The 13,651-nt window shown below is 32.2% G+C and overlaps 1 protein-coding gene across 2 annotated transcripts in view; it reads left to right on the top strand.

The window, feature by feature from the left end:
• Positions 1 to 13,651, top strand: part of Rdx (radixin) — an 82,380-nt gene that overhangs the window by 54,828 nt on the left and 13,901 nt on the right. Inside the window, exons 11-14 of one of the 2 annotated variants that reach the window (XM_071616686.1) lie at positions 2,396 to 2,556; positions 3,452 to 3,544; positions 6,404 to 6,646; positions 7,269 to 7,429. In XM_071616686.1, coding sequence (XP_071472787.1) covers positions 2,396 to 2,556; positions 3,452 to 3,544; positions 6,404 to 6,646; positions 7,269 to 7,429 — 658 coding nt within the window. Of the gene's footprint in view, positions 1 to 2,395; positions 2,557 to 3,451; positions 3,545 to 6,403; positions 6,647 to 7,268; positions 9,770 to 13,651 lie in introns of those variants that run through there. The other variant, XM_071616685.1, reaches the window with a different exon arrangement.

Raw genomic sequence — 13,651 nt, 5'->3', positions numbered from 1 at the left:
ATGCCAAAAGTTCAGGAAACGAGCAAAAGTAGACAAATGGGATTTTATAAAAGTTTCTGCACAGCAACACTCAACAGAATGCAGACAACATACAGAATGGGAGACAATATTTACAACATATACATTTGACAAGAGGTAGATACATAGAATATATAACAAACTCCAAATAATACAACCAGATTTTAAAAATAGGCAGTAGATCTAAATAGACATTTTTCAAAAAAAAAAAACAAAAAACCAACAAATGGCCAACAGGTACATGCAGAAATGCTCAACATCACTAATCATCAGGGGAATACAGATCAAAACCACAATGAAGTATCACCTCCAGTAAGAATGGCTGGTATAAAAAAGACTAAAGATACCATGTGGTAACATGTTTGTGGAGGAAAGGGCACCTTGCACACTGTTGGTGGCAATGTAAATTAGTATAGCTGTTACGGAAAACAGTATGAAGCTTCCTCATAAATATTAAAAATAGAACTATGATGATGATGTTCCAACAATTCTACTACTGGGAATATATTTGAAGGAAATGAAATTGGTATGTAAAAGAACTATCTATCCTACTACGTACATTGCTGGATTCTTCACAGTAGCAGAGAAGTGGAAATAAGATTATCTAAGTGTTCATGAACTGATTAATGGATGAAGAAAATGTGGTATGTAACATGCACAATCACATCTTTTGCAACAACATCAATGGAACTGTTTCATTTTGTGAAATGAAACAAGTCAGGTACAAAAAGACAAGTACCACATGATCTCACTCATGTGGAATATAAAAAAAACATTTATTTCATAGATGTGAGTAGAATGGTAGTTACCAGAGGTCAGGGACAGTGTGGAGGAAGGGATGAGGAAAGTTCCAACAGTGGGTACTAAGTTATAGTTAGATTGGAGCAAAAAACTCTGGACTATTTTTGTAAAGTATTATGACTTATAGATAACAGTTATGAACTGCACATTTCAGAAGCTAGAACAAAGGATTTTGAAAACTTTTAACAAAGAATTGTGCTTAGAGAAATAGGTGTATTTACTAATTTAAATACTATGTGCAGTGTACACGAATTGAACATTATGTTTTTGTGTATCAAAAATAAAAACTTAAAAAATGAATAATTCTAGAATTTAGCTGTGGCAACATCCAGTGTTGTACACTTTTCATCTTTATAGCAAAATAGCCACATAGAATTTTTATATTCCTTTATCAAGAATTTAGAACCTAACTGAAGAGTAATTTTTCTTTTCCATAACTCCAAAGTCTTAATTACAGTTACTTAAGCTAATTCTGACCATGAACAACAAAATTAAGAACAGTAGGTAAAAGCTCTTACATTACATACATTTGACAAGAGGTAGTTACATAGAATATATAACAAACTCCAAATAATACAACCAGATTTTAAAAATAGGCAGTAGATCTAAATAGACATTTTTAAAACAAAACATACAAATGGCCAACAGGTACATGCAGAAATGCTCAACATCACTAATCATCAGGGGAATACAGATCAAAACCACAAACCTCCGGGCATATAGATTTTCAACTTCTCCTCTTTTCTAATGTATTCAGTAAGGAAAAGTGATTCTTTCTAGACCATTGCACTCTCTTAGATAGCATTCTGTTATCTCTTTCATACAATGTACTTATTCAACAAGAATTGTTAATAATGTTTAAAGTTAGTAATTTTAAAATCATTTAAAAGCTTCCTGGTTTTGTGTCAGCAGTATTTTCCTTTCCTGTTCAACTCACTGGGATAAGAAAATTTTGTGGTCTTAACTGTTCAAGATTAAAATTTCAGTCAGTCATCTCCAAATAGCACTTGCTTTCACATGCCTTAAGAATTGTGGATACCAGTAACACAATTTTCAATAATTTGTAGTTCATGTAAGAACTTTTACATTAGGTCAAATTCCTTGGGTTTACTTATCTAATAGATGTTGCTGATCCTGAATCCAGGGCCTTGTGCCTACTATGCAAGTGCTCTACAACCGGTATAATTTAGTACCCCCTTTAAAAAAAAAAAATTTCATCCCCCTTAAGGTCAAACTTTAAGTGAAAGGATTTTTAGAAAGTAAAGGTATGTGCTTCTAGCCTCATGACATAACTTGAATTAAAAAGAATTTTCATGTCTTTGCATTTTTGAATTGCATCATAGATCTCTAAAAATTATTAATATTTCACTAAGATAAAAATGAAGTCTATGTGATTGCTATATATTTATATATATGTGTGTGTGTGTGTGTGTGTGTGAGTGTGTGTATTGATATATGTACTGATTTTTAGAAACTAAACACATGAGATTCTGTGTTACTATTTTAGTTTCTTTGGTAATGAAATAATTGGAATTAATCATTATTTGGGGGGCATGGAAATACATGTATTTGACAGAACTAGAAGAACAGACTCGGAAAGCTCTAGAACTGGATCAGGAACGAAAACGAGCAAGAGAAGAAGCTGAACGGCTAGAAAAGGAGCGTCAAGCTGCTGAAGAGGCCAAGTCTGCTATAGCAAAACAAGCTGCTGACCAGATGAAGAATCAGGAACAGCTAGTAAGGAATTATATTAGATCTTAGAGAAAAAGAAAAAATTAAGTAAATGCGTGGCATGAACTTTTTAAAAACCATACCTGTGAAATGCAAACCAAAGGTATAGGGAACTTAATGAAGTGTGAAAATAAACCTAAAACTTATTTCTGCCTTAAAGAAAGCCTAGAAATAAAACAAATAAATACCTTTACTGCCAATAAGATTCTCATTTGCTTACACTTTTGACAGGCTCTGCAGTAAGCCATCTGGCATCTTTTGTTCTAGATCGATTGATGCAGTATGTTCTGGTCTGTACATAACTATGGGCCATATTTCATTAGATTTTTTTTTTTGTTGTTGTTTAATGGACTTCCAAATAATGAGGGGCATAACACTTAAAAGATCTATGGATTTAAGTATTAGTTCAGGTAATTACTTGCTATTTGCCTTTATGGCTTGTTTAGCCCCCCTGTCCCTCCCTGTGAAAAGGGGAATGATATACTTAAGAGAATTGTTGGGGAATCAGATGAGATTATTTGACAAAGTACTCTTTAAATTATAAAGTGTTATATAAACAATGTAGTATTTTTCTTTTGTAGGCTTTAGTGAAAGTTTGCTGATAAAAATTTTTTAAAATAGCTAAGTTACAAATTTTAAGTTCCTATTACTAAATCAGGATTAACTACTCATCTATAAAAACTCATTCTATAGAATAACACTTAGTTTTGTCTCATTAGCTTATTATCTCAAGAGCTTAGTATAAATAAGCCACTTAGGATCTTCAAGAAATATTGCCTTTTTAAAAACAGAAGAATATACTTGAATATTTTTTGACTGAACATGTAAGATTATTCAAAATATATTAGGATTTTTTTTTCTTTTTTTTTTTTAGTATTGGTAATTATGTTGTTCTTTATAGGCAGCAGAACTTGCCGAATTTACTGCCAAGATTGCCCTTCTAGAAGAAGCCAAAAAGAAAAAGGAAGAGGAAGCAACCGAGTGGCAACACAAAGTAATCTATTCTTTGTCCACTAATAAGTCAGCAATATACTAACTTTATAGAGATGAATATAAGATTAACATATGTTCAGTACTTTGGGAACACAGAAGAGGTGATTAATTTCCAGGAACGAGCCAGTTTATTGGGGAAACTCATATACATTTAAGCTGGATATTGAGCAATAAATTTTGGGAAAAGAAAAGATTGAGTACAGTTAGTGACTGAAGAGGTGGTCATTCTAGATAGAAGGGAATTGAATGAGTATAGGAAGTATGGGCAAAAATAATGAATTTGAGGACAGTCAATAAATGACCAAAACATAGAGCGTAGATTTGGAAGTGTTGGTGATGTGCCTGGCAAATTGTATAGTTGAATTGTGGAAGGCTTTACATAAATGGCCATGCTAAGACAAAGTCATGGGGAATATCTGTAGACACCAGGCTCTCAAAATTTCAAAACATAATTGTAGCATGATCAGGTAAGATTTTATAACAGTAACAACAATAATATAAAGGATGTATTGAATATTGGATACTTAAAGAGGTAAAGACCAAAGGTTGTGGCGGTGAAGAAAAAGAGAAATGGAGAGCTGACATTTTGTGGTGCACTGAAAAGGGCAGGATAACCAATTCTTGGATGTTGAGTAGAATTAGAGAGTTACAGTGATGGTGCTGCTGAGATTTCTAATGAGAGTTCTTTGTAGAGGAATCCATCATTGTCAAAAGTGAAAATCAAGCTTCAGTTGAATGTGGGACATATGAGAGTTTAATGTAAACTTTAAAAGACAACTATAATGATTTTTTTACACCCCCAAATACAGTTATATATCATAAAGTACAAAAGGAATTACTCACCAGAGTAATTTTTCTTGCCCAGGAGGGATAAGCCATCTGAGAAAATAGTGAAGAAATAAAAGACAAAGTCAGAAAAATGGTTTTAAATGCAGAGCTCCTGATAGGTCCAGCCTACACAGGAACTGGAGCTGACTGACGAGAAAATTGCTCTGTTGGTTTTATTTAAGGGGATACGTCAAAGGTAGGGATATGGTTTCAGATGTAGAGTCTTGCAGTCAACAGGTTGATTGGCATCTTGATAGGCTATACCCATCTCTGAGGTGGTGTGGCTACAACAGGTCACCCCATCTCCAGTGCTGTGTAGGACTTGGCAGAGCTGAATAGGACTGACATGTATCTGGGCGATTTTATCAGCCAGATTGTCACTGGAAGTTTCCAAATATCAGATTTTCCTATTCAATGGGCTTCCATGCTGATTTAGTCTACATATAGTCCAGGGATGGCTCTCAACAGTTACATTTGATGATGTTCTGTAATAAAATGTACTTATTATAGAAAATGTTTTTCTTTAATTTTCTTTGTAGCAGTTTATATTTCATTGGGAAGTTTTTGATACATTTAAATTTACATATAGGGGCTGGGGATGTGGCTCAAGTGGTAGTGCGCTCGCCTGGCGTGTGTGCGGCCCGGGTTCGATCCTCAGCACCACATACAAACAAAGATGTTGTGTCCACCGAAAACTAAAAAATAAATATTAAAAAATTTTCTCTCTTTCTCTCTTAAAAAAATAAATAAAATAAATTTACATATAATAGTACAAAAGGAATAAAATTGTTTTATCTTCTTCTTATACTACTTCATTATTACAATTTTATCGTTCCCATTTAGGGATGATTTATGAACTTCAGAGACATAGCTTTTAAAAATCTCATATTGCAGATACAAGTCCTTTGAACTGTAGAAACTTAGAAAATGTACACAAGAAATTGCATTCCCACAGATTAGGACAACATTATAAAGCATTAGTGCATATTTTCCTCTTTGTGTGTGTGTGTATGTGTGTGTGAGTGTGTGTTTGTGTGTGTGTGTGTGTATATATATATATACACACACACACACATACCCATTTATATATTTGAAATGAGATCTTATCATACCTGTAATTTCATTTTAGTGAATTTTTATCTCATCTAAACAGAATTTTTCAGTTTACCCAAAAAATCTTTTAGAGGTAATTTGCTGTGCCAGTGTTCAATTAGGACTTTGCACGCCTGCAGTACTTTTTTGCTCTAAGGCTGTTTTAATGTTGGACAGTCCTTTGTTTTTGATATTGATTTATAGAAGGAACCTGAAGAAATTGCTTCCTCTTGGTGTCATCCAATTTGTCCTTTTATACCCACTATTTCCCATAACTGAAAGTTAGATCTAGAAGCTTGAGGAATTAAATGCTTTTTGTATAATATATCATAGGTGAGACTTCCATATAACATAGCACACAAGAAGATCACAAAAGTGAGTAAAAGGGGGGTTATTAATAATTATATAAGATAGCAGTGTAAAGAGGGCTTTTCTAGACAAATCATGACAATAGAATCAATCAAATCATTGGTGATATTGGGTATTTTATGTTGTTTCATGTCAAAAGATTCTTACTATTTAGTTAACTCACCATTAGTGATTTTAATTGATCATTGGATTAGAGTAATGACAGATTCCTCCATTTTACTCCCATGTGGCTCAAATGTAATCTATTAGCCCTCTGCAAACAAAATAGTCAAACATTTGCATAATAATTTCAGCAGCAGTGGATAATCCTTGCCAGAATTAATGATTTTATTAGGGATTTTAAAACTTTTATTAGGGCTTTTAAAAATTTTTTATTAGAGGTTTGTAAAATAATGTTTTAAAAATTTTATCTCTTCTACCTGCTGGTATACTGTAAAAATAGAGTGTTCATCAGTAAGGACTATTTTCATTACGCTGAGATACAGTTTTTGCTAGAAAGGCAAGATAACTTGATTCTCTTAATTACCACTTTTCAAAGTAAGTTGCTCATGAATTTATTTTTAATGTTTAGGCTTTTGCAGCCCAGGAAGACTTGGAAAAAACCAAAGAAGAGTTAAAAACTGTGATGTCTGCTCCCCCTCCCCCTCCACCACCACCCGTCATTCCTCCAACAGAAAATGAACATGATGAACATGATGAGAACAATGCTGAGGCTAGTGCCGAATTATCGAATGAAGGGGTAATGAACCATAGAAGTGAGGAAGAACGTGTAACGGAAACACAGAAAAATGAGCGCGTAAAGAAACAACTTCAGGTAATTTGTAATTCTATGTACATGTAAAATGTAGTTTATATTTTGTCTATCTTAGATGAATGTATCGAAAAGAACTTAAGATTTTTAGCAATCTTATTAGTGGCCAGTCTTATAATTGGTTGTTTGGCCAATTATTTCATTTCTTCCTTTGTATGTCTCTATTAACAAATGTTTGTTAACTAGTTTGTTAGCTTGACCCATTTTAAAAGGTAGAAAATATTCTATTGCTGTGTTGAAAATCAAATGAATATAGTTTTTAAATAGTAAAGTGCACATTGACAAGCATGTCCCAATTAATTCCACTATTATGGACCAATAAAAATATTTTTAAAGTGTACATTGACTATAATATTTAATAAACTACCTTTAAGGTATTATATAATCTGAATTAAAAGTTAAGGAAATTTAGAATAAAAAAATATCATGGTTGTAAGTGTGAAAATGAAAGGCCATGAATATTCCTCCCCAAGTACTACCATCACCGTTACAAAAAGTAGAGAAAATGATTTCACAGTGGAAATTTTAACATATTAAAAAGTCAGACTTGGTATATATGTATTTTTGCATCTTTAAACCATTTCCATACATTTTTTAATAGTCTTTTTTTTTTTTTTAAATGTAGGCATTGAGTTCAGAATTAGCCCAAGCCAGAGATGAAACCAAGAAAACACAAAATGACGTTCTTCATGCTGAGAATGTTAAAGCAGGCCGTGATAAATACAAGACTCTTCGACAAATTCGGCAAGGCAATACAAAGCAGCGTATTGATGAGTTTGAAGCAATGTGAGAGCTGTTATTTTGCATACATGTTCTTCATAAGCTGAACCACCAACAGAGAAAAGCAGGCCTTTGCAGATGTGATGGAATGCATCCCACCTTGCCAAAGCACTTATACCAGTTTGACTGTGGTGGCTGAAAGACAAATTTAAGGAGAGCTCTTCAACATTAAGGCAGTGTGATATCATGCTCGGTTTTCTTTTTTGTTTGGGCCAGGGGATGGAGAACCACGTTCCATCAATTCTTTTACATTTTTCAGTTTTCATTTTTCTGTTGAACATTCAACACTAATTATCATGACTGACAAATGTATATGTGTGGCTTGATCACTTTGTGCATTTAAAATAATGGTGAACCTTTCAATAAGTGTTTAGATGGAGCACTCAGTTTTCCCTTGCCTTTTTTGTGTTTAACCTATATACATTTCTTCATTCTCTTACATTTTCTCAGTGTGCCCTTCTCATATCCTGCCATTCCCATAGCCATAATTCTGCTATCATACAGGTCATTGGTAGTGTTTAAAATTATGGCAGGGTGAAGAAGTGTTTGGTCACTGTGTAGATGATGACTACAAATCATGAAAAGGATTAGTACATTTAATAGTATAGTGTGTAGCTGATGATAAGGTTTTTAAAATAAAGTCCCAATTTAATTACATTATTGGATATTTGTTATTTGCTTACTTAATTACAGTCATTTTTGACAGCTAAATTGATTGGTGTTTCATCTCCTGTAATTTTTGGTGGTTTTCTTTGCTAGTCACTTCACAGAGGTGTAGTTAGTTCCTAGGAGAGGTTATTGATGAAACACTACCTACAAATAAGTTGTCTCAAAAACTTGAAAAGTTTTGTTCTTTCATGAGTTGATTTAGAAAAAAGGATGTCTAATAAAAGAAAGTAAACATTTGTTGGTAATTAATTTTAATCACTAAAAGGAAAATGACCTTTCTGGAAGGGCAGTATATAAAAACATCAGTCCCAGGAAGGGGACAGTAATACTACCTCACTATTACACCTACAATGACTGGTTTCCAACACATGAAATGTGTAAGCTGTATGTTTATTATACATTAAGACAGTCTCAATTATGAAGGAATATTTTTGAGACTTCATTTTCCTTTAGAATATGTGAATGCTAATTTTTTAACTGACTTTTTGTTAAGTTGAACCGTGGGTTCTGATTTGTGTTAAAATTTTAAGATGTCACTGGTATACTATCTTCCTAGAGGGGTGTTATGTCTGAGGAAATGTGTGTCTTTGTGTGTGAGAGAAAGAGATGTTACCTTTGTAGCATATAAAGAATGTCTATACCTTCATTTCTTGATATGATAGTTACATGATCATTTTAGCATTTTTGGTTTCTAAATCACTGTGCTTATTTTTTAAATCTATAACTTAAAAATTAAATTTGGTAATCTTATTTTAGAAATTATAATATTTAGGCTGTTAATTTTAATTATCTTACTAAATAAATTTTCCCAGTTAGAGATATTCTAATATTTTCTTTATTATTAAATGCCTGGATTTGAAGATATGGAAAGCCTTGTTTTCTCTGTGTGGTTCAGCTACTCTGCATTTGGTATTGTGCACTCAAATTTACATTTATTAAAATTGCCATTTTATTAAACATTTTTCATGCACAGTAGATTCAAGTTATGTCTGAAAATATCTCTTGTGCTTTTTTATTTTGCTAATTTTAAAAGGATTAATCTGGGCAGACATTATGAAAAGGAAAGGTTTTGCTTAATATATTTTGAACTTGTAGGACAAAAGATAACTGGTTAACCTTGAAGTGACTGTTGTACAGTGGTGTGCACATGCTTCAAAATCCTATGAAAGAGAATGTTTCTACTTGGTACACTAGAGGAGTAAATGGTAGACCCTACTGTTCATGCTTTGAAAAAATTTTTACTTTTCCAAAGCATTAAAGGAATTGCCATAATAGTAAAAACCTGGATTTCCATTAATTTTTCTAATTTTGAATTGTATGCACTATCATTGCTACATCAGTTTGTTACAGTGTTGAAAAATTACCAGTTACATTTGCTGTTTATAATCTATTTGTAGATTAGGATTAAAATGGATTTAATCCATTTTTAAAGCTGTGTGGATTTTTTAAAACAGGAACAGCCATTTGCAATATGGATTTTCATAGTGATTAAACCAATATAACTTATCATTAGCAGTTGAGCACATGTTCATATAGTAATGTAAAATACACTAATGAGTATTTGGTAAATTCCAATAGGCTTTTACCATTAGTATATTTTTGTGTTGTACAACTAAGTTACATCTCTAATTTTGGATAATATTCATTGGTTAACAATAAAGTAACAAAAGCTCATGACTTCAAGGTCCACTGTTGTTATTTAACATGAATTTCTTCTATATTTCCTGAAAATCTTAATCCCTATCAGAGCTCTGAATCATTGCATCTTAAAAGTGATAAGTGGACAGGAAGAAGTTTTAAAATCCTTGTAGATTTACTCATTCCCCCAGATTATACTGATATTACTATAGAAATAATTGTGTTTATTCTGTGGAAAAATTAAATTGACTTCTGACAACAAAAGATTATTTAGGATTTTCTGTCATTGGCTTTTAATGTAGAGATTTTTTTTTTTTCCTTGAGGAAGACAGTTTCTTTGTCAACAATTCATCTCATTATTAAACTTTTGATGTTCTTTAAAGAACTGGATGCTAAGTGTATTTATTTAAGCACATTCTTATTTTAAAGCCATATTACAGAGCAGATAACATAAATGTTTAAGTTACTTGCCTTTTTAAAAGCACCTTACTAATTTTTAACAAATATTTTTTTAAATAAACAATTGGTAAATCTACTCTAAAAAAAACCAGGTGTCTTCTCAATTCATAGTAGTACTTAATTGTACTTTATGTTCTCAAGGGCTGGCAGTGATTTCTTTACTCTGATCTTGTAAGAAAAGAAATTTTTTATGCTTTACACCTTCTTGGTTTTTATTTTTTTTTTAAATACTGGGCATTGAACCCAGGGGCACTTTGCTACTGAGTTACATCCCAGTCTTTTTTTTTTCTTCCTAATTTTTTGAGACAGGGTCTCACTGAGTTGCCGAGGGTGGCCTTGAACTTGTGCTTTGCCTGCCTCAGCGTCCAGAGTTGCTGGGATTACAGGCATATACCACTGAACCCAGTGAAACTTACTCTTTTTTGATAAGAAAAGTATCTTAATATTAGTGTCATGTATAAAAGAATTCCCCACTTGTGATGTCCCAATTTTGATTACCTTGTACGTTCGGGATGTTTTTAGAAATAAAAACAAGATGAACTTTTTAAATTCAAAAGCATCTCGTTGTGTATATGCACAATGAAAACTCACCTTTTTAAAAGTTAGTTTGAATCTGAAGTATGAGGAATTACTAACTATAGCATTAACTGATTTGTAAATCAAAGTGTAGTATTAATAATAAAAATAAGGGAATACATTTCAATGCAGAGATACATTTATAGGCAAATTCCTCTCAAATTTGTTCTAAATGAGCAGAAGAACTTTAACATTTTATATTTTCTTCTTTTTTTTTTAAAGTATCAGAGATAGAACCCATGGGCTTAACCACTGAGCCACATTCCAGTCCTTTTTATTTTTTATTTTGAGACAGGGTCTTGCTAAGTTACTTAGGGCCTCTATAAGTTCCCAAGACTGGCCTGGAACTTGCAATCCTCCTTTCTCAGCCGCCCAAGTTGCTGGGAATACAGGTGTATATCATCATGCCTGGCTCTCTTTATTCTTTTAAACTAATGTACCTATCAAATATTCTAATGTAGTTTAACATTTAGATTGAAGGTGTCCTAGCAGATTTTGGAAGCTCAATAGTTTCTGCATATGTTTTGATTACTGCAAAAATATGTCCAGGCAGTTTTGATTTCTTGCATTCTACACTGGTAGGTAGGAAGAATTGGCTTATAACAATGTTCCATGTCAAAGCTCACTATATTCTCATCCTTGGCTTTTCCAACTAAATAATTTTAACTCCCTATTTTTTTCCTAAGAGGACATACTTCTCAATAATATGTCTTCTTTTGAGAATTTAAGAACTGCCATTTTCCCTCTGAAAAAGTTATGACTTCCTGCTTGGTACTTCCTGCTCAGTATTTTGACTTCTTTTAAGCCCCGTAATACAGAGTTTCCTGATTTGGGGAGATATATGTTATATATATTCACACACACGTTTATAAATACATACATACACACATGAATGATATATAATTAAGATCTATGTACAATTATATACTATAGATTATGCTTATGTTTAATGTATAAAAATATACATACGCTATATATATTATACATAAACTGCTTTACAAGTTCAAATGTTCCATCATTTCCTGCAAAATTTTAATGTTAAAAGAGTATAACTAAGATAATTACCCCATGACACATCCTTTGAATCCAGTTTTATGTTTGGTTCTGGAGTTCCCTATCTACTCAGTTCCATATTCTTATTTGATAATAACCTTCATTTAAAATATTTTTATTAATAGTCTGCTACATTTGCCAACTTAGAAGCAAGATTAAAATGACTATTTTGGAAATCTTAAATTAATATTTCAATTTTGATTATATGTATTTATTACAATTTCAAAACAGCAGTGCCACATGTTGATTCATGTTATTTGTATGCCCAGATTCCTCCATGCTTATAGCTAGATAGTTGCTTCCATTTGTGAAATTTATTTTTATTACTCTATTCTAATTATTTTTTATTTTTATTTAGTCATTTACAAAATCGGATTAATTTTGATATTTATGCATGTCATAAAGTTTGCTCCTAAAAACAGTGATATTGGCTTTAGTTTCTCATCTTTACTAAAGCAGTACAGACAAACGCCCATCTTCCTAGGGGAAATATGGCATCAAAATTTCTGTGGTTATTCATGTTACTGTCTTCAGAAAAATTCCTCCTGAAAAATTGTGGAATTGTTCTTGTACTCATGTCATGATATTCCTTTTAGTTTTTTTCAACTTAAATGTTTTGTCTTGTTTTACATCTAGAAATGCATGTATCTTAAAATTATAAAGCAATGTTAATTTAATTATTTTAAACTTTAGCTGCTTTGGATAAAAATTAGAGTTGTGTCATTATTAAGGAAACAATAACATGAGGAAGATCAACTGCAGAAAAGATAATGACTAATAGATAACATAAATAGTATAGGTTTCTCTAGCTTGCCTGTTCTCTGATAAGTTATTTTTAGAGGTCAAATTTTAAACCTGGATTAATAAAGATATTTTTAAAGATAGAAGACCCTAATTTTAAAAGTTTCTTTAACTTTATAGGAAGATTCATTTTATACCCACACTGAAATCTGGTCTAGTAACTAGTAACATCTGTATTAAATATTGAAAAGATAGAGTTAAGAGTTTTCAGTTGAATCTTTATGGGTTTGTTGTTTTACAAAATATGTGTTATATAAAATTTACCATTTTAACCGTTTTTCAAGTATTCATTGGCATTTAGTACATTCATAGTACGTTGTGTAATCATCACCACCATCCAGAATTTTTTCATCATTTCAACCTGAAACTCTGTACCCGTTAAACAACTCCCCATTTTTTCCTCCTCCCTAGCCCCTGGTAACCACTGTTATGTATTTTCTGTCTCTATGAATTTGAGGTTTCTGAGTACCTCATAAAAGTGATCTCATGTAATATTTGCCCTTTTGTGTCTGGCTTATCTCAATTAACATATTTTCACTTAGCATAATATCCAAGTTGCATGTATCTGAATTTTTTTGAGGCTGAATTGTATACATATATCACATTTTGTTTATCCATTCATCAGTCAGTGGATATTTAGATTGTTTCCATACTTTGACTATTCTAATGCTGCTATGAACATTGGTCTACAAATATCTGTTAAATTCCCTGCTTTCAGATCTTTTGGGTAGATATCTTTTGGGTAGATATGATTGCTGGATCATATGATAAATCTGTGATAATTTTTTGAGGGCCTGCCATGCTGTCTTCCACTGCTGTCTACACTATTTTACACTCACACTGGAATGCACAAGTGTTCTAACTTTTCATATCCCCATCAACACTTGTTATTTCTGAATATTTGTTTGCTTGCTTTTGATGTAGTTATCCCATTTTGATTTGCATTTCCATGTGGCACATTTCCCAAAGCATATAAGATGTTAGGTATCTTTTCATGTGCTTATTGGTCATTTGTATGTATTTGTAGCTGGG

The sequence above is a fragment of the Marmota flaviventris genome, chromosome 9 (genome assembly GCF_047511675.1).
Source record: "Marmota flaviventris isolate mMarFla1 chromosome 9, mMarFla1.hap1, whole genome shotgun sequence".
NCBI lineage: Eukaryota > Metazoa > Chordata > Mammalia > Rodentia > Sciuridae > Marmota > Marmota flaviventris.
Note: the sequence above shows the minus strand (reverse complement) of the source record. Positions and strands in the feature narration are given on the sequence as shown.